General features: G+C 45.9%; 1 protein-coding gene across 4 annotated transcripts in view; it reads right to left on the bottom strand.

Annotated features, from left to right (window-relative positions):
- Window positions 1-22,265, bottom strand: part of SLC6A16 (solute carrier family 6 member 16) — a 42,114-nt gene that overhangs the window by 9,307 nt on the left and 10,542 nt on the right. For all 4 annotated transcript variants that reach the window (XM_053260488.1, XM_053260489.1, XM_053260492.1 and 1 more), the window contains exons 2-7: window positions 13,749-14,632; window positions 11,978-12,135; window positions 7,744-7,870; window positions 6,501-6,676; window positions 4,787-4,897; window positions 2,460-2,701 (exon numbers count right to left, since the gene is read on the bottom strand). In XM_053260488.1, the coding sequence (XP_053116463.1) occupies window positions 2,460-2,701; window positions 4,787-4,897; window positions 6,501-6,676; window positions 7,744-7,870; window positions 11,978-12,135; window positions 13,749-13,944 (1,010 nt within the window). In that variant the 5' untranslated portion in view covers window positions 13,945-14,632. The remainder of the gene's footprint in view (window positions 1-2,459; window positions 2,702-4,786; window positions 4,898-6,500; window positions 6,677-7,743; window positions 7,871-11,977; window positions 12,136-13,748; window positions 14,633-22,265) is intronic.

Here is a 22,265-nt window from a genome sequence, read left to right as displayed (position 1 = left end):
AACATTGCAAGAGAGGTCAGGAGCCATGGATCCCCACAACACACACACAGACACACAATCCTGAGATCAATTAAACAGATGCTGTTCCAGGGCATAACTGGGATGGGGTCATTGCTCAGTGGCAGAGCTTCCGCTTTGCATGCAAACGGTTCCAGGTTCAATCCCTGGCAGCATCTCCAGGTAGGGCTGGGAGAGACCCCTGCCTGAAACCTTGGAAAGCCCCTGCCAGTCAGTGCAGACCATACTGAGCTAGATGGACCAATGGTCTGACTCAGCACTAGGCAGCTTCCAATGTTCTTATGGCACAGGATGCAGCCACTTTGCTGAAGCTAAGCAGGCCCAGCCCTGGGCAGTGTGTGGATGGAGACCTCATTAAAAAGGTGGGGTATAAACAAAGCCAGCTTGTAGGGATGCCAAAGGACAGATAGTAACTGACTCAGAGAAGATCAAACAGAGATGGATGGAGTATACTGAAAATCTGTACAGCAGGGACGTCAACATCCAAGATACTCTAGAAGAGATTCCCTACTTGCAAGTACCTCTAGTATGGGAAGATGAAGTTAGATCAGCACTCCAGTCATTACCAAACTGGAAGGCTACAGGAATTGATGGAATAGCTACAGAAATATGGCAGGCAACAGAAGAAGAATCAGTCAAGGCTCTAACCAAACTATGCCAGTAAATTTGGAGAATGACAGTGGCCAACAGTCTGGAAGAGGTCAGTCTACATACCCATTCCAAAGAAAGGAGACTTAACAGATTGTGCAAACCATCGCAAAATATCCTTAATTTCACATGCTAGCAAAATAATGCTCAGTATCATCCAACGCGATTAGAACCCTACGTGGAAAGGGAAATGCCGGATGTTCAAGCTGGTTTCAGAAAAGGCTGAGGAACAAGAGACATCATTGCCGATGCACACTGGATAACTGAGAAAGCCAAAGAATACCAGAAAGAAGTCAAGATGTGCTTTATTAACTACAGAAAGGCATTCGATTGTGTCGACCAGGTCAAGCTGTCCCTTAGGGAAATGGGCGTCCCAGAACATCTCATTGTTCTCATGAGAAATCTATGCACAGAAGCCACAGTCCAGACGGAACATGGTGAAACAGACTGGTTCCAGATCGGCAAAGGAGTAAGACAAGGCTGTATACTTTCTCATTCTTCATTTAATTTATATGCTGAACATATACTGAGAGAAGCTGGATTGGAAGAAGATGAGCGAGGTTTTAAAGTTGGAGGAAGAAACATCAATAACCTGTGCTACGCTGATGACACCACCCTGATAGCTGAGAATGCAGATGATCTGCAAGCTCTAGTAATGAAAGTCAAGGAGCACAGTGGAAAGATGGGACTATGACTAAATGTAAAGAAGACTAAACTGATGACAATGGGTACAGCAACCAGCCTCAGAATTGACACTGAAGACACTGAAGTGGTAGATAGCTTCTGCCTTTTAGGATCAACCATCAACAGTAAAGGATCCAGCAGTCAAGAAATATGCTGCAGAGTAGCACTTGGTAGGGTTGCAATGAAGGCCTTGAAAGGGATATTTAGATGCTGTGACGTGTCTATACCAACGAAGATCAGAATCGTTTGGACAATGGTTTTTCTCATGACACTCTATGGATGTGAAAGCTGGACATTGAAGAAGCAAGATAGAAAAAGCATTGACGGTTTTGAACTTTGATCCTGGAGAAGACTTTTGAAGATACCATGGACAGCCAGGAAAACAAGCAAATGGATCAGAGAGGAGAGCTGGTCTTGTGGTAGCAAGCATGACTTGTCCCCTTAGCTAAGCAGGGTCTGCCCTGGTTGCATATGAAAGGGAGACTAGAAGCGTGAGTACTGTAGGATATTCCCCTTAGGGGATGGAGCCGCTCTGGGAAGAGCACCTAGGTTCCAAGTTCCTTCCCCAGCATCTCCAAGATAGGGCTGAGAGAGATTCCTGCCTGCAACCTTGGAGAAGCCGCTGCCAGTCTGTGAAGACAATACTGAGCTAGATAGACCAATGTTCCGACTCAGTATATGGCAGCTTCCTACATTCCTATGATAGAACAAATCAGACCAGAATTTCCACTCGAGGCACAAATGACCAGGCTCAAACTATCCTACTTCAGACACATTATGCGAAGACCCAGCTCCCCTGAGAAGTCCATAATGCTGGGGAAAGTTGAAGGAAAGAGAAAAAGAGGATGACCAACAGCAAAGTGGATGGACTCTATTACGACAGCAATGAATGCACCACTGAGAGACCTTAAAGGCCAAGTTGAAGACAGATCATCCTGGAGAGAATCTATCTACGTGGTCACTAAGAGTCGACACCGACTTGACGGCACTTAATCAATCAATGAAATAAATAACACTTGTCATTTAACCAAGCCTGTTCTTATATGCAGCAGCATTTAGCAACAGAAACAGATGAAAAAGGGTCAGGACTCAACCGGGAGGCCACTGACCTTTCGACGCACTTCCGTGTGATGATGTTGGCTCGGAAGCCCAGCACGGCAAATACTACCAGCGTAGCCAGCACTGAGGTAAGGAAGTTGACTCCGGCCACGAGCAGCGCGTCGAAGTGGCAGTTGTTGTGCCGTGGGTTGTAGCTGGAATAGGCGATGATGGTGCCGAATCCCAGGCCCAGTGCAAAGAGCACCTGGGTAGCTGCCTGGCGCCAGACCTGCATATCTCCCCAGATGGAAAGCTTGTTGGGGAGAGGGGGAAGAGAAGTTGAGGAGTAATGTTTATTGATTTGCATTTGTAGGCCGCTTTTCGTCTATGACCCCAAAGCAGTTTGTAGAAAATTAAAACATCATTAAATTAGAACATCAAGACCTGGTTCACACAATCATTCAAATATAGGTTTAAAGTTGGTAACTGACATACATGAGTGTGATCATGTGAACCCATGCCAAGGGGGGAATCTCAGATTCACTTTGGGATGCAAACTGACATTGGTAATCTTGGTATGGGTTCACACAATCACACTAATGTTTACTGGCTCTCTGTCCACATTGATTACTTCCTCCTTGTATTTCACAGCACCATCTGCTGGCCATTTGCAGGAAATCTATGATGAAAATTAAACTACTTTTAAAGTACAGGCATATGCGGAACCGCTATTCACGGTTTCACGTATCTGCAGGTAGTAAAATGACACCCAACCTCTCAATCAGTGTATATGACGTATCCACGGTTCCTAGAAGGCCAGAAATGACCATGGAGGTAATTTCTGGTTGCCATTTTAAGAAATGGAGCCACTTTGTGGCTCTTATCCTTAAAAAAAGCAAAACACTTTTTCCTCTGATTTTTCACAGTTGTGGGGGGAGCATTCTTCGATACATGGAGACCCCGCAGGGCACAATACTGTAAATACTTTGTTATTTTTGCCTTAAACAGCTGTTTTTTTACCTTTTGGGGCTGGGTTTTTTCATGATTGTCTCCCTTTCTGGAGCGTAACCCCCATTTTTCCGTAGGCACAATGCCTCATTACTTGAGACACGGTTTCATTACGTATACCTGTAGTCTCAAAATTTTCGGTCTCAGCAATTTTCATCACAGATTTCCATCTAATGGCCAGCAGAGGGAATTGCAAAATAGCAGGAGGAAGCAAGCAACATGGACAGAGTTGATAAATGGAATGCTATCTAGCAATGCCCTTCCTTGTTGCAAGATCTTTCTATAATATTCACTCACAAGTAAGTCCCTCTCAGCAAAGGTATCCTACAGTGTTAATTAGCAGCTGCCTCCTTGTAGTTTCCAGTCCTTTGATTACCTTTTAGGCTGCACTCCTATGCAGATTTACCTTAGAGTACCTCTCTGTACTTTGCAGGACTTATTTGTGGATGGATATGCACAAAATTGCACTGTTAGGTTCTGTTCCAAGGAGGGCGGGCTTTAATTACTGGTTTTCATTCATTTCCTCCCCACTTTTCTTTCTTTTTATATATAAGAATGCTATTACACTATAAAAGAAAGAAAAGGGGGAAATAATTATAGGAAACTAGGAATTAAAGATGATGATTAGTTAAGGGGCCATTAATCCCCCAGCCATGCAGAACAGGAAGCAATAAAACAGGCAGAACCTACAAAGAGGAAGCTTTTGATTAAAGGCACAGTAACATTTAAAAGTATCAGTGGCATGTTGCCAGTGCCACTCCACTTTGGACAGGCTGGCATTGCAATTAAGGTTTTGTGTTTTTTTTGTAAAAGAAATAACCACAAATGGGGGTTGAAAAAGCATTCAAAGACACACAGAAATTTTGGCAACAACTTGGTCTGAATTCTCTGTAAAAATGAGTGAACAAAAGAGCAATACATGAGGGCTATTGTGGAAGCAATCACAGTGCTACACCATCTGTCAGAATTCTCTGAGGCTAAGACTCTGCTTACCACTGCCTCTTGTGGTGATCTGCTGCACTGCAGCACCCTTTGAATCTCCAGGTCCTATGCTGACCCTGTACTATGGTACCCATTATTGGCTTCCCTGCAAACAGGAAGAGTATATAAGGCTTCCTGTCTGAAGCAGACCTTGCCTAAGTTTCAAGATCTTCTTGAACTAACCTCGGGTATGTTGCTGACTTTTGGCTACTGGTTTTGATCCCTGAACTCCAACGGGTTGCCTTGCTCTCCCAGCGTCTAGTCTTGCTCCACCTAGTGGCCACTGCCTACAGCTCAGCCCTGACACCATGGTTTGCTCCAAAAAGGAAGAGGAGGAGAGAATTCACACACAAGAGGGGCGAAGAGAGCATGCCCTCACTCTGGGCTATACCAGGCCATGGCCTCTTACCTTGGGTGTGAACATGATCCTGATTCCATCAGCTGCCCCTTCTAGTAGCAATGCCCGTACAAGGAAGCAGAAGAGAACAATATAGGGGAACAGGGAGCTGAAATACAGAACCTAGAGTGGGGAAGAAAAACACAAGACAATGCTAACTGCGCCTGCGGAAGAATCATTGGCACAAGATGGTAGCATTTAGTTATCAAATGGACTGTAGCTTTTTTCCTAAATACCATGATCGAGGCTGCGAACTGTGCAGATTTGGGATTGTTCATGGACATTCTCTGGTGCTCTAGTGGTTAGAATTCAGCACTCTCGCCACCAAGACCTGGGTTCAATTTCCAGTCAGGAAAGCCTTTTTGGGGAGCAACTACAGCTCAATGGTAGAGCATATGCTTTGCATGCAGAAAGTCCTAGGTTCAATCCACAAGAGCTGGTCTTGTAGTAGCAAGCATGACTTGTCCCCTTAGCTAAGCAGGGTCCATCCTGGTTGCATATGAATGGGAGACTAGAAGTGTGACCACTATAAGATATTCCCCTTGGGGAATGGAGCTGCTCTGGGAAGAGCAGAAGGTTTCAAGTTCCCTCCCTGGCTTCTCCAACATAGGGCTGAGAGAGATTCCTGCCTGCAACCTTGGAGAAGCCGCTGCCAGTCTGTGAAGACAATACTGAGCTAGATAGACCAATGGTCTGAATCAGTATATGGCAGCTTCTTATGTTCCTCAACATCTCCAGGCAGAGCGGGAAACAACTCCTGTCTGAATCTCTGGAGAACCACTGCCAGTCAGTGTCATCAATGCTGAGCTAGATGGACCAATAGTTTGACATGGTGAATAAAATTATGCATGGAGTGGAGAGGGTGGACAGAGGGAAATTTTTCTCCCTCTCTCACAACACTAGAACCAGGGGTCACCCCATGAAACTGAAGGTCGGGGGATTTAGGACCGACAAGAGGAAGTACTTTTTCATACCGCACATAATCTATGGAATGCTTTGTCATGTGATGTGGTGATGGCCACCAGCTTGGATGGCTTTAAAAGGGGCTTAGACAGATTCATGGTGGACAGGTCTATCAATGGCTACTAGTCTGGTGGCTGTGGGCCATCTCCAGCCTCAGAGGCATGATGCGTCTCAATACCAGTTGCAGGGGAGCAACAGGAGGAGAGAGGGCATCAGTGGTCCCTCTAATTTTTCTCATCTCTGTGCGGAATGCATTTTGTTCTGGGCAGCAGTATCAAGGCAGTGTGTGCACACGTGCATTCAGAGTGGGGCCTTCTTGATTCAACCTGTGCCGGATCTAAACTGAACTGAGCGGACATCCATAAACTTGTGAGCATGTGCACGTGCACACCTCTTTCCTGTAGGCTCCCCAGAGGCATCTGGTGGGCCACTTTGTGAAACAGGATGCTGGACTAGATGGGCCTTGTGCCTGATCCAGCAGGGCTGTTCTTATGTTCTTATTTCAGATGTTGCTGAACTACAACTCCCATCATCCTCACCTACAACAGCTGAAGGGAGTTGGAGTCGAACAGCATCAGGGGACCCAGACTTAAGAACCCCTGCACAGCCTAATCCTTTTAGTTGTGGTGCTGTAAGAACCAGAGACATACTTTTGCTTCAAGATCAAAACTGAAAAGAAAGAGCCTGAAACCTCCCTGGCCTGGGCCCAGGGCACTGATGAGAAGACTAGGCATGTTTGTGGGGAACTGAAAGAGCCACTGACCTTGCCGGAGGATTTGATGCCCTTAATCATGGCAAGGCACACCAGAACCCAGGCAGCAAAGAGGCAGCCAGCCAGGGCTGGGTCAAGACCTCCATCGTCCCCAATGGAGTTGGTCACATCCAAGGTGTTACGATACCAGAAGTAGGTGGTGGGAGAACTGCCGGCACACTCCGTTTCTAAGAACAGTACAGGGACCAAGAATGAGGCAAGAGTTAGGAGGAACAGATGGGAAAAACAACACCCTTTTTTCACCCCAGTATAACAAATTGGACAATTGTGCTGGGGTCAAAAACAAAGTCCCTGTCCTGCAGATACAACTGAATATGTTCATCTCCTAAGTGTTCTCGACCAAGCCTATGTTTCTTTGGCTTCTGCATGATAATATTAAGATTTTATTTATTTATTTATTTATATTTATATTTATATTTATATGCCACCCTACTCCTATAGGACTGAGGGCGGCTTACAAGCAAAAACGTACACAGCAACACAATTCCATAAAATATATCTTACATAACCTCATAAACCATAATAAAGATGGCTCTGTTTGCTCTTTTATTTCAAAACACGAATGATAGAACCAGTTTTAGAACTGGTGGGCAGTTCAACACTGCAGGAATCTTATTCACATGTACCTATCTTCACCTCCTTCATCACTATTACCTGAGCAGTTCTCAGACTGCAGTCCTCACTTACTGTTGGATCACAACTCCCATCATCCCATGATGATGGGAATTGAGATCCAATAACATTTGGGGATCAAAGTTTGAGAACTCCTGCCTTACTCCCAAGACAACAACTCTAGACAACGGTATCAAAAAACACAGAGGCATACGCAAAAACAACAATTTTCGCCTGTGTGTTTTCGTCCTTCTTTCTTCCTCTTTCCAGAGACAACAGCTCAAGAGAGTTGAAGGGAGGAAGACATAAATGCCTTCAGCCCAAGACACCAGTTTTAGTCTCCTGGCTTGCAGTGGACAACTTACAGTCAGGACAGACCTACACTACACACTTCCAGTGTTTGATAGCAGGTTTGGCTGTCATGGCTTCCTGCAAAGAATCTGGGAACTATAGTTTGTGAGAACACTGAGAGTTCTAGCTGAACCCCCTCTATAGAGAACCAAAGTTTCCAAGGTTCCCTGTGCAAGACAGAATGACCGTTAAAATTAGTTCAAGTCTGTGGTGCTTCTGTGCCTAAAGAGTTAACCCACAGGCAGAAGAGAGCATGCCAGTCTTTACTTACCTGGGACAGTTTGGTTGGATGTTTCTGGGCAATTTGTCCAGGGCAGGGGAAACTGGAAGGAGTTAAATAGGTAGAACAGACTCCATGCAATGATGACATTATAATAAAGTGCGACGAAGGAACAAACCTACAAGGAAAGAGTGGAGGGAAATCATTGTTTCTCGTGTCCTTTCTCTTCATTGATTCAGCTCCCTCTGAAGAGAGAGCAGCTCTTTAAAAAGCAACCTAGTCCCAACACCAACTGCAGCTACTTCTGGGGCAAGGCCCAGGAGATGCTGACTCAGGATTTAAAACAAGAAGTTAAAGGCATCTGTCTACAACAGTGATGAGCAACTGCAGCAGAGGACCAGGAGGACAAGTCCTCTCCCCATCTCCACTCTTTACGGCCATTAGAGTACTTATACATTTATTTATTTATTTATTTATATCCCCTCCCAGTGCAATCCTGCTCAGGGCAGCTCACAACCCCCCCCAGATAAAAAACTAAAAACAAGTTGTTCTAGTAAGAACTAATCAGCCTACTTTCCTTTCACTGTCCCTGCAACTGGACTAAACTTGGTCCAGATTGGTTAGGCAGTTCACAAGTTAGCCCACTTGCACCTCAAACGTTCATGTGTCCGCCATCTTGAATTCATGTGTCTGTCATCATCACACCTGTACCAAATGTGGTGCAAATCAGTTCCCACCTGCACCTCAAATGTTCATGTGTCCACCATTTGGATCAGGGTGGATGACATCATTACAAAATACCACCTTGAGCCATCCCTATGTGTTCCTACACCTGTTGCAAGTTTGGTTCAAAGTTCCTGGCAGCATTTACACCTGAATCAAACACCAATCATGGACGATCTATGCGATGGGTGAGTACTCATAAGTTAAACCCCAGCAAACCAAGGGTGATCTTTTAAAAATCCTGTTCCCCGCAGACAGGGAGGGAGAAGGCTGGCAAAGGGCCACTGAGCAAATGAGGCCTAAAATGGAGGCTGCAACAGGCCTAGAAGAAGGACCTGCAGCAATACATGAGAAGCTAGAGCTGATTTGCAAAGAAATAAATGACAGAACTTTGTAGCCGATGAGCTTCAAGAGCTCCGGAGACCCATAAATAAGCAAGTAGACCAAATCACAAAGAAATTAATTGATGTGGCTGAAACAGCAAGCGAGGCAATGGACCTGCGTCTTAATGCAGAGATGGCAGGGGATAGGAGAAAAGAGAAAGATATGCAAATGGAGCTCTAATATATTGATGACAAGCTGAGGAGGAATTCCCTGCGTTTCAGGGGTTTGCAGAGCAATGCAAAGGAGCAGATTTGCAGGGTTTCTTGTCAGGATGGCTGGCAGGTGCCCTGCAATTAGAAGATGGAGTGGCTCCAATGTTGGAGCATGATTATAGGATGGGACCTCCTCCCAGATAAAGGAATATGACTAATGGGAAACCAAGGGATATTATAGCTAAATTTTGGGTCACAAGAAAAAGGGACAAGATCCTAAAAGAAGTCCGAAGCTGGAGCTCTTTTGCTTATCATGGAAAAAACATCACTGTATTTCAAGAACTGTCCCAGGAGACACTGGCACACAGAAGAGCCCTCAGAGATATCACAGAGGCCCCGACCAAAGCAGAGTATAAATACAGATGAGGCTTCCCATTTTGGTTAATTATCTTATACAAAGGAGAATTATTGTCAGCACGGGATGTCCAGGAGGGCTGTTGCAATGCTGAAGTCAGCTGGGCTCCCAAGTCCCTGATCACCTCTGCAAAAAAGGCAGAAGAGATGGAACCAAGTGACAACTTGGGCAAATGGAAGAGGTGTCAAAAGTGCAAGGACTGAGCATCCAACATTATTATTTCCTGTTTGGAAAAAAGAATAAATTCAGGCCTAACTTTGTTGCCGTTCAAGTTCAGTTGAACATTATGAGAGGGAACCAGAGATACTTCCCAGAAAACCACAAATGGAGAGAGATTGGAACAGAAATAAACTTGGAGAAATATTTCAGAGGGCCATTGAAGCCAAATGGTTCCAAGGTTTAAAGGGGGAGGGAAATGCGGTGTGTGTGTTATTGAGAAATGGCTACTCCTCCTATCATTTTATTACCGAAATGTAGTGCGAGATCAAAAACGGGAGGGTACTTATTTTTCAAAGGGACATGGAAGGGCCAGTCCATTATTGTGGGTTCTGCCTATGCTCCAAATAGCCACCAGAAAGAATGTTTGAATGGCGTACAAGAAGTATTGCAACAAACGGGAGCAGGAATGCCAATACTAGGTGGGGACTTTAATATGGCACAGAATCCGGTTATGGACAGGTCAGGAATATATCAAGGAATCATCCAGGATCCGCACTTCCGGGTTTTTGCATAGACAAGAACTTAGGGGACAGCTGGAGCCATACACATCCCACAAGGGATGGCACATTTTTCTCACACTGTCACAATTCTTATTCTAGATCGGGCTATATATTTCTGCTGAGCCAGCTGACACTTCAGTGAAAACAGAAACAGGGCCCATCACCTGCTCCTATCATGCTTGGATTCCCTGTCATTTGGCAAGTAGGAAAAAGAGACAACAAAGGAATAGGGTGAAGGCTTTACAGTAGGCTACTGCTGAATAACAAGGTCATTTCTGATGTAACAGAAGAGGTAAGAGATTTTTTCACTCATAACGCAGTGTGGTGTTAACCCAACTATAGTGTGGGACACAATGAAAGCAGTGCTCAGAGGCAAACTGACCAGTGTGGGTTCTTTCTGGAAAGCGAGAGCCCAAAGGGAACTCAAGGAAGTCACTTCAAAAGTGCAAAATCTGGAAAGACTCCATAAAAATACACGGAGGCTATAGGATATACAGAAGAATTCAAAAAGAGAGGAAAAAATCAGAGCTGCTAGAAACACAAAGGTTAAGAAAAGCAATATTATACCTAAATCAAAATTGTCCGGAAGCAGGAGCCAGAGTGAGCAAATGTCTGGCTCATCAGCTTCCCACCAAACATTCATCTAACACAGCGGCTACATTGATCTCCCATTCAGGAGACCCTATAGTGGAAGCCGAAGATATTTCAGAAGAATTTGCCACCTATCACAAAGAGCTGTCTATGTCTCAGAAACCGTCAATGGATCAAATTCAAAATTTCTTAGAGATTAGTAACTTACAGACTCTATCAGAGCAACACATGAATCTCCTCAACAGACCTTTTACTGTTGAGGAAATAACTACAGGCATAAACAGACTAAAAAACAATAAAAACCCTGGCAGAGATGGGTTTATGGGAGGATTTTATAAGAAATTTAAGGACTTACTACCCACACATTTGATGCGTCTATACAATCTGGTTTTGCAGAAGGGAGAAATCCCTAAATCCTGAACAGAGGCGCAAATCATTGTCTTGCCTAAACCAGGCAGACAGACCCAACTTCACCTGCGTCCTTTTGCTCAATATTGCTTCTAAACCAGGATGTAAAACTATTTGCTACAAATTATCCTGGTAATTTAGGAAAATTTAGAACTGGAAAAGCTGAAGAAGAGGGCAACCAAGACGAACAGGGGCCTAGAGCACCTTCCTTATGAGACAAGACTACAACACCTGGGGCTTTTTAGTTTAGAAAAAAGACGCCTGCGGGAGGACATGATAGAGGTCTATAAAATCATGCATGGCGTGGAGAAAGTAGATAGAGAGCCAGGGGTCATCCCATGAAATTGATTGCCATGAAATTTAGGTCCAACAAACGGAAGTACTTTTTCACACAACACATAATCAACTTGTGGAGTTCTCTGCCACAAGATATGGTGACAGCCAACAACCTGGATGGCTTTAAGAGGGGTTTGGATAACTTCATGGAGGAGAGGTCTATCAACAGCTACTAGTCGGAGGGCTACAGGCCACCTCCAGACTCAGAGCCTCTGAGTACCAGTTACAGAAGAGGAACAGCAGGAGAGAGGGCATGCCCTCAGCTCCTGACTGTAGGCTTCCAGCGGCATCTGGTGGGCTACTGTGTGAAACAGGATGCTAGACTAGATGGGCCTTGGGCCTGATCCAGCAGGGCTGTCCTTATGTTCTTATCCACAGCTATTTTAGTACAAACTTGTGTCTGGATTATTGATTTGTAATACTTACTAATTAAATAGCAATCATATCATCTCCTGCTACCCCACCAATTCTGATATTGCCCTGATATTTTGCCGACCGCTGCTTTTATACAGCACAAGTAAACACGCATTCAAGCCCTGCTGCTGCAGGCCACTCACCACACAGCTTGCAAAGCCGATGCCCACGAGCCGCGGGTTGATGTACTTCCAGACCCCGATGCTGCCCTGGCGGATACTCTGCCCAGCCGCTAGTTCCAGGAAGAAGAGTGGGATCCCGATGACCAGGAGGAGCAGCAGGTACAGCAGTAGGAAAGCTCCTGTGCAGGTCCAGACAAACAGCCGGGCAGAGTTTCAATAGCTACCCCACAATTCATTTAGAGACCCAGTCTCCCTGAGTCCCACAAGCCACAGGACCCCCTGAAATGGGAGTAATTAAGGGCAAAAGCAGATGGATCTGTGAACAGGCGTGGCGGGTGGGGTTTTTTGACGGTAGAGTAAGCCCAGCTTTCCTCCTGCCTTTAGTCCTGTAAAGACACTTGTTTACAGGATCACTATATACACATTACAAGTATATAGGCAGCTGCCTTATACTGGAATGCGTCAGGCCATTCGTCCACCGAGCTCAGCGTGATCTACACTGACTGGCAGCAGCTCTCCAAGGTTTCAGGCAGGAGTCTCCCCCAGCCCTACGTGGAGATGCTGCCAGGGATGGATCCTGAGATCTTCTGCATGCAAGCAGATGCTCTTCCACTGAGCTATGGCCCCATCCCCTAAAGGGAACATCTTACAGCGGTCACACACAGTCACCCATCCAAATGCTATCCAGGACAGGCCCTGCTTAGCAAAGGAGACAATTCATGCTTACTACCCTAAGACCAGATCTCCTCCCCAAATCCTGAGTCTGCCTCTTCCTTTTTGCCCTTTCTCCTCTGATCTTAGGTGGACTGCCTATTTTTTAAATCTCTTTTCCAATGTCTGACATGTTAATAATCCAATCAAGCCTTTGTCTGGCAATTTAAATTATTTATAAAGGATAATTTAGTGGCTGACATCCAGAATAGGTTGCCCATGAGTAGTCCTAGGCCAGCCCTGAATGAGACTACCACTCAGAAGCACGTCTGCTGCTGCTCTCTATCACCCAGTAAGTAGGGGCACAATGAGGATGCTTATTGGGTGGCGGCGGCAGCAGCAGCAGATGTTCTCTAGGGACTTGCCGGATGGATCTTTAGGCCCTTGGGTCCAACCAAGCCATCCCCTGGCACTGTTCCTGTTTGCAGCACAGAGGGCTACTTCCTTTCCCACATTCTTGAGGCTGATAGTGGCCAAGTGCTCCAATCTTAGCTATTAAGCCATGATATTAATCCTAGGAATTCAGCCATCACGCAGCCATTAACTGGGTAGGACAAGTGTCCTACCCAGTTTTGGGAGCAGGGCCTGCTCTCGATTTCCGACTGTGTGCAAGTGAAAGACAAGGCTGGAGGCGGAGCTTGCTCATCTGCCAAGCCCCACCTGGGTAGGATGAGCATGCCTTACACAGATTCCATCCCCAACTTATGAATCAAGAAGAAGGAAAAACCATCCTACCCAGCTCGTACTTAGCCGACAATCACACTCCCCTCTTCGTTTTTCACTTACATACGACTAAAAATCAGGAGTGGGCACAATTTCCCAAACTGGGTAGGACCCGAAACTGGGTAGGACAGTTGTCCTACCCAGTTCATGGTCTTGTGAACAAGCTAGAAGGTAAGAATGGACTGTATCGTAAAGAATAACATTAGCAACAAAGCAGGCTTGTAGGTAGCCACTTCCTGTCAGCAAGAAGGGATAAGATTTTTTTTTTAAATCAAAGGCAAAAGAGCCCTGACAGTGTAAAAAAAGTGGCAACCTTGCCCGAGTCCCAAACTCAGCAGGGCTGCCCATATCTACTCACCTCCCCCATTTTGGTGGCAAAGGTAGGGGAACCGCCAGACATTGCCAAGTCCAACAGAAAAGCCAACCTGGGCCAGGATATACTGGGCCTTGGATCCCCAAGCAGGCCGGGTGTCAGGTTCATCAGGAAACAGCTCCTGGTTGGATTCGTTTTCCGGGGTTGCTCCAGATTCTAGGTCAGCTTTGGACTTCTCCATTGGTGGAATGGAGATGCAGCACACTCACAAACGGTGCACACAGTCAAGTACTTTCGCCCTTGCACACTCACACATTTATATCCTAGCCTTGCACACGCATGCACACACAAATATGCTCCTGATACAGTTGCCTGCCCGAGCACACAGTTTTGTGAACAAAAGAGTTCGAAAGGCTGAAAGCACACTGTTTACACAAGCAAGTGTATACACTTCTTGCACATTAGCAAATGCAATAGTTACTTCTTCCAGTGAGGGCACCCGTGTGTATCAGGTACCTGGCCAACTGGTTCAAGGATGCACACACACAACTTCTGCCTTTACGCCTGTGTGATTCCACACTCACACTGTTGCATAGTCACAAATCCACACGTTTACACACTTAAACGTGAGCACACCATGTACACATCACTAAGTCAGTTTATACAAGCCCAGCTGCACACTCACACTAACAAGCTACTAATACAGACAGGTGATCTCAATTGCGTGCAGTGAAGCCTTCCGCCGTATGCACCAATGTTCAGTCACAGCCACCTTACAGCATTCAAGCACATTTTGATACTTCTGCACTCGCTTACAGTCACACATGTGTATGCAGGAGCACAGAATGTCCAAAATAACTGTCTGTGTAATGAATCGCACACATACACCCACACTTGCTGACTCCTCTGCAAAGCAAAAGGATTCGAGCCTGGAAAGAGAAAAACAGTTCCAAGAAGAACACATGAGCAGAAGGCAGAAGAAGGTGGTATAGTGTGGTATTGGGTTGGTTTAGAAATAACATTTCATATCCTCCAAGCCATAGAAGATGCTTGAGCTCAACCACTCCCTCCTCCCCTTGCATGCTCGGATTCCCTCCCCTTTCCTGACTGAGCAAACCATGGTTTGCAGTTACATCTGAATGGGGCAACTGTAGTTTGTACAGCCCATATTCACAAGACCTATTTAAACATTACGTTGAACACTCGTATCTGTACACAGGTACAGTTACTCACATTTTATGTTGGTACAGGCACAGCAGTGCACTTTCTATTTGTATACTGCTGTTCATCATAGCAGGGTCGTTCACACAATCAAGACTAGGGTAGGAGAAGCCTCCTACCCCAGATAAGGAGCTGTGTGTGCTCCTGATATTTGACCGTCTGTCAGTTAAAAACAAGGCCAGAGGGCCCATGATCAAGCGGTAAGCAGCAGCTGGGTGAGAGGTCAGCAGAGCTGCTGCTTAGCACACGGCCATGGATGGCGCCTCTGACCTTGTTCTTAACTGACAACCAAATATCGGGAGCGCACACAGCTCCTTATCTAAGGTAGGAGGCTCCTCCTACCTTATTCTTGATCATTTGAACGAGCCTACTGTGTGAATAACAAAAATTTTAGTGCTCTGTAGTAATGAACAACAAGCCTCTTACTAATGTTCTTTCTTCATTGAAGAACTAACATCTACTGAGGCTGCGTTCACACTGTCACAAAGACCCTGGTTAAAAAGTTAATCAGGATTAGTAGCCCAGGGGGGCTGATTGTGCGGATGCAGAATTTCAGGGCAATTCTGATCTGATGCCTCCAATTAATCAGAGCAGTTTGACCAGGATTGCCCTGAAGTTCTGCATTCACACAATGAGCTCCCATGGGCTTCCCAATCTTGATTCACTTTTTAGCCAGGATCCTTGTGGTTGTGTGAATGCACCCTGAATAAAAGTAGCCTGCAAGTCTCTATATGTGTATGCTATATGTACTGCGGCAGCAAGGGAAAGGTCACGCTACCACCAGCCAGAGGAGGGAGAAGCACTGAACTGCGTGCCCTGCCTACCTCCAGCCGCCAGGAAGAAAACCATAGCAAGCAAAAGACCAGGCTGCTTCCAACCTTTGGCTAGAGACAAAAAGCTGCAGGAAAATGGTTTCCTCCCTCCCTGTCATAAAGAAATAGGTGCCAAGTGTCAGTTAGGGCTGTGCAAGCAAAGAGAAGGCCACTCTGGCATCTGCAAGAAGGTTTTGCCATTAACATGTTTAAAAAGCTTCACTTTTTTTTTTTTTTTTTTTTACACTCAATGAGGCTGTTCTCACAGGCTAAGGAAGCCCAGGTCAGTTTTGCTTGCATGTGAGAACGGCCAGGAGCTGCTCGGCTCCTGGCGGTGGCATGGCAACAAGCCCGCCTCTGGAGCCCGCCTAAAAATGTGGCTATGGGAGCAGCACTCTAGTGGTTAGAGTGCTGGACTAGGACTGGGGAGACCCGAGTTCAAATCCCCCTTCAGCAATGAGACTTGCTGGGTGACTCTGGGCCAGTCACTTCTCTCTCAGCCTAACCTACTTCACAAGGTTGTTGTGAGGAGAAACTTAAGTATGTAGTACACCGCTCTGGGCTCCTTGGAGGAAGAACGGGATATAAAATGTATAATAATAATAATAATAATAATAATTCTTTTATAAGGTTTATTATACTTTTAAAACGTGTTCTGTTTTGGGTATGTTTTTCGTGTTGTTTCTATTGTTTGAAATTGCTTGTTTCTTTTACTTTATATTTGGATTATGTCATTTTGTGGTTATTGTCTTCATCGTTTCCAAAGAGTGTTTATTTTGTGTCATCATATAATTTTAATTTCTGTGGCTGACATCCGGACCAGCAAATCATGGGCTCTACATGAGAAGTGTCAGTGCTGATGATGGTTTTGACTGAAGTCTTGAGAGTTAATAATCTTGTAAACTGCCATGAGGTTTAATAACCGGCAGTATATACATGTACTAAATAAACGCAAAATTTTAAAAGAGAAAATAAACAAAGACAGCATCGGCAATCACGCACAGTGCAGAGGGGAAATTCGAGGACCTCCCCTTTCTGTGGAAGCACTCTGTGCCACTTGAAAACATGTCCCTGAAGGTTACATAGCCCTCAGGGCCATTTTTTCGGCTGGCACTGAATGCTTCTGTGGGAAGCTGTTGAAATTTGCCCCCCACAGTGTGCATTCGTTGGAAGCTCAGCAGCAGCACTAGTGCTTCTCATATAGCACCTGCACATTGTTATTCCAGATGTCAGCCTAGGTCTTTATTTCTTACTGATTTTTAAATTAAGAGCTGCAGCTCAAAACATGTTGGGATCTCTGAATAAAACATTTATTTTGCATTGCGTGTCTTTCTGTTTCTGGGTGGCTGCACCAACTTCATCCCAGCAAAGACACCATTCACATAATTGCTAACTGTGTAGGCCAAGCTACCTGTCCAGCTTTGGGAACTGTGCATGCTCCCAATATTCAGTTGTGTGCTAGTAAAAACTTAAGCAGAAGGAGTGGGGGAATGATAATCTGTGAGACAGGAGCTGGATGGGATGGCACCACCCCACCCAGCTTATACCCAACATTTTAAGGAGGTAGCAGGAAAAGATGTCCCACCCAGCTACCATCTCACAGGCAACCACTCCCCACTCCTCCTACCTAGGTTTTTGCTGGAAGACAACAGTAAATTGGGAGCATACACAGCTCCCGAAGCAGGGTAGGACACTTGTCCTACCCAATTAACGATCGTGTGAACCACCCTTGTATCGAGGGGATAGGTCTGACCAAATGGCATATAAATGTCTGTTAAAAGCTTGCCTCTTTACAGTCTCAAACGGGTTTACAAAATGTTTTAAAAATACAAAAACTATTAAACAGTTAAAACAATACAAATATTAAATTGTCAGATTAATCATCTTTCTCTACTTCCCCCGCTTGTGGATCTAGCATTTTGGTTTGTAAACTTGAGGGCGGGGCTTAAATCCTAGTTTAATTTATGTAGAACGCCCACCCACAGGGTTGCTGTGAGCTGCTTTGGGAGACCATTTTTGTCTGAAAAGCCAGATAAAAATGCAAGACCTTTACCTGGTTAGGAGCTGCAGCTGCCTCTGGTCGGTTCTCCAGAAAGTTAGAAAGCAGCGTTTATGACCACAAAGAGGCAGCAGCAGTTTTCTAGAGCCAAAAATATCCTGACACAAGAGCGTTTTTCAAACACCTGTTTGGGCATCTCCCCCAGCTTCACTGTAAGGGGACTCAAGGTTATGTCCAATTGTTGTATCCTTCTGGATCTAATTTTGGTCCCTGAAATTATTCAGATTGACATAAATGCACTTCACAGAGATGAACTGCAATTTCTGTGGCGTCGTTTTAAATGTTCTGTTTGTATTTCTTTGAACAAACCTGTTTGCTCAAGGCTGGGAACTATGCATTGATTCACACACAATAGTCAAGATTTCCAGATCTCCTGCCCCTGGGGATCAGAATGCAGCAGAAATTCTTAAATTTGGGTCCCTGGATGGGAGGGAGCCACAATCGCTATTGTGGCTGGGCAGGACAGGGTTTTTAGTCCAACAACATCCAGGGACCCAAGGTTGAGCACTAGTGTAACAAGGATTCCCAGAGGATGTTGTGGACCACAACTCCCATCATCCCCAAGCAAAAGGCATTGCAGCACCGCTATTGTTGAGATGCTAGCCTGACCCACTTTGACCCATCCCCATCCCCCCCACCTCTCCCCAGCCATTATGGCTCTTCCTAGTCAAACTCCCTCTAACCCTAGTCAAGAGCCTTCTCACTTCTATCCCAGCTCTCTATACTCACATTTTTACTCACAGACCCTCAAACTGCAGCCTACTCCCTACAATCCCATTCCTAGATTCGCTCTCTATCTCCAATCCTTATACATGAAGCTGCCTTCTCCTGTGACAGACCATTGGTCACTCAAGCTCAGTATCATCTACACTAGGGCTGTTCATACAACCATTTGGGGGTGGGTTGGCGGGCCAGAGAGTTGCTATCCCAGTAGTGGCACTCAAAGCAGAACCTCCGTTTGTGTCAGCAAACCCAGGAAACACACAAGCCAGACTTGGTGTCTGTTGTTGAAATAGGAAGCCAACAGTCCTCCGAGGCCTCCATGGCTTCCCAGCATGCTTTGCACTGCCAGTAGATTGGAAAGTCTCATCACATCAGCAGCTGCCCTCTGACGGGCTACAAAGGAACAGGAGGTGGACCCCACCCTGCTGAAGGTGATCCAGTTACAGGATCATAAAGTGTGCTTTGCAGATGTGTGGAGTGCCACATTCATGGTTCGCAGCCCCTCTAGCCACAGCTCTCTATTGTTTCCAGGCCTGTTGGGTGCTGGTAGCTAGACAGAAAATATAGGTGGTGGGTTCATATTACCACCAGAAAAGCAAGATGGGAGAACTCTCCTCCCCTCCCAAGAGCAGGGAAGAGAAGCTGGGTTACCCTGATCTGAGCAACCTGGGATGGAGGGATTTTTGTGAGTTAACATACTCATTAAAATGTGGGTTTACCAGCTCAGGTTCTTATGACAGTGTGAACCAGGCCACTGACTGCTTGCAGCTCTCCAAGCAAGGGCCTTTCTTTGTCCTTCCTAGAGATACCAGGGATTGAACCAGGGACTTTTGGCATACAGCTACTAAGCTATGGTCCCATCCCCAAGGTTACATAGGAAGCCTCTTTATAACATTGGTCCATCTATTCCAGTATTGTCTGCACTGACTGGCAGCAGCGCTCCATGGTTCTAGGCAAGAGTCTTTCCCAGCCCTATCTGGAGATGCTGCCAGGCACTGAATGTGGGACCTTCTACATGGCCCATCCCCCACTGTAGCTCATGCTACAATAACTTTGTTAGACTTTAAGAGGCCACAAAACTCTTCATTGCTTTTGCCACAGGGCTCTCTGTTGTTTTTGCTGCCACACCGCTCTCCCTCTGGAAGTGGCTAACATGTTCCCCCCTGTATCATCCATTTCCTCTCCCTCTAGTCACTGCCTGGCTTGGCCATTCACCATGCTGGGCTTAATGCAGGGACCAACTGCAGAGCCACAGACCTGGAGAATAACCCCCCTGCCCCTGCTCTTTTGTGCTTATCTGCATAACCTCCTAGTGTCCCTGGCCCATGCCCCTGCAAAAGGCCAGTGGGAGAAGGCCATGCCTGCTCCAGTGGGAGAACCAAAGGCACTGCCAACAACCATGCCTAGCTTTGTGTCAGGGGCGATCGTTTGTTCTCTGCTCTCCCCTGTTTCCAGCGCCAATGCCAAACGCTCAGTATTGCCTACAATGAGGCTCCGATGCCAGCCTGGTCTCCTGGAACAAAGGCAGCCAAGGTCAGATATGAAAGGAAAGGACGGGGGCCAGTTCGGGGGGGGGAAGGGAAGGGTTCAGGAAGAGGGCAGCGCTGGCACGGCACAGCTTGTGCCTGCCTATCAGGCAGTGCCAGGCTTCTCTTCGCAATGGCTCTGAGGTCGATTTATCTGGCTTTGTCACCTGCCAGCCAAGGAAGGCATTCGTATCTGAACGTCTGCAGACAACGCAGGCCATGGTTCTGGAAATATGTTACGATCGAATACAACACAAGCCTCCGTGTGCGTGTCTGTGGGCTTTTGCAGAAGATCGTCCACATGGCCCGACATCCTGACCAACACTATGCTTGCCCAACACACAAAGCTGCACTAAGGCAAGGAGACTGCTTAGCTGTGCGAAACCACGACAATTTTCGGGAAACTCAAAAGTTCCCCTGCAAAACATACAGGTGAAACTCGGAAAATTAGAATATCGTGCAAAAGTCCATTAACTTCAGTAATGCAAATTAAAAGGTGAAACTGATATATGAGACAGACACATTACATGCAAAGCGAGATAAGTCAAGCCTTAATTTGTTATAATTGTGATGATCATGGCATACAGCTCATGAAAACCCCAAATCCACAATCCCAGAAAATTAGAATATTACATGGAACCAAGAAGACAAGGATTGTAGAATAGAACAATATCGGACCTCTGAAAAGTATACAGTGTACTGTGCTTGATTGGCCAGCAAACTCGCCTGACCTGACCCCATAGAGAATCTATGGGGCATTGCCGAGAGAAGGATGAGAGACATGAGACCAAACAATGCAGAAGAGCTGAAGGCCGCTAATGAAGCATCCTGGTCTTCCATAATACCTCATCAGTGCCACAGGCTGATAGCATCCATGCCACGCCGCATTGAGGCAGTAATTGCTGCAAAAGGGGCCCAAACCAAGTACTGAATACATATGCATGCTTATACTTTTCAGAGGTCCGATATTGTTCTATTCTACAATCCTTGTCTTCTTGGTTCCATGTAATATTCTAATTTTCTGGGATTGTGGATTTGGGGTTTTCATGAGCTGTACGCCATGATCATCACAATTATAACAAATCAAGGCTTGACTTATCTCGCTTTGCATGTAATGCGTCTGGCTCATATATCAGTTTCACCTTTTAATTTGCATTACTGAAATTAATGGACTTTTGCACGATATTCTAATTTTCTGAGTTTCACCTGTATTAGACATGCCACAACGGCCTTGCATGAGCGCAGTGTTAAGTAGGCTGTTGGCCATTATTTGGTACCCAGTACAAAACCGCCAGGGTAGATCTACATGCCTCTTTGATATATAATGTTGTCAGTGTATATACCAATCAGAAGACTGAATTCCCTTGAATGGCATATCAAAGCAGGGGTGTAGCAGGGCCGGAGTGGGTCCTGCAACAAGAAGTGGAGATGGGTCCTGCCCCTTGCCGCCCTCTCCTTCCTGTGAGGCTGAGGCAGGGGCGAGCTGAACCTGAGCACTAGACAGCCAGCCAGGAGGAGGAGGAGAAAGAGGGAGGGAAGGATGCTGCTTGACACTCCTCCCCTCCGGGAGATGACTTATCTCCTTTGAAGCCAAGAAGCCAAGCCAGCTACTGCCCCCGCCCCTCCTCAAGTGCCCAGGGACATTTGTCCCCATTTTGTTCAATTATAGCTCTGGACTGGATCTAAGTTTTTAAAGCAGGGATGGCCACTCTATTCTCGGCAGTCCAGTGGTCAAAAGGTATATCCCTAGAAGCTGCCTTCTACTAAATCAGACCATTGGTTGATCTAGCTCTGATTTGTCTGCTCTCCCTGGCAGGGCCTCTTCAGGGTTTCAGGCAGATTTCACATGTGCCAATGAAGGTTCCATGTACTTATGGGTAGCAGAGGCTTCTCATGTGTTTGTCCAAGTGTAAATATATAAATAAATAAGTGCACAACAGGCACACTGTGGTTTAGAACAGGTTCTTTTCTTTCATTGTGTGTCCTTTCCCCACTTGGCTTCTTGATCATCAGTTCACTCCCATCTCTGTGGTACAGCAGCTTCTGAAGATGGAGTGAAAGTCTTAACTCTGGTTTGCCTATTCAAAGATGACTCCAAACTGCAGGTAGCCCAGACCACAGTTCCCAAGCCCACTTCAAATCACTTGTTTTGTGGAAACAACACAGTCACAGCACCTGGTTCTTGTAAAGTGTGCACACTTTAGAGAGGTGCCACCTCTCT

Source organism: Hemicordylus capensis, chromosome 6, assembly GCF_027244095.1.
Source record: "Hemicordylus capensis ecotype Gifberg chromosome 6, rHemCap1.1.pri, whole genome shotgun sequence".
Taxonomy (NCBI): domain Eukaryota; kingdom Metazoa; phylum Chordata; class Lepidosauria; order Squamata; family Cordylidae; genus Hemicordylus; species Hemicordylus capensis.
The sequence above is the reverse complement of the archived record's forward strand: the minus strand, read 5'-3'. Positions and strand labels throughout refer to the sequence as shown.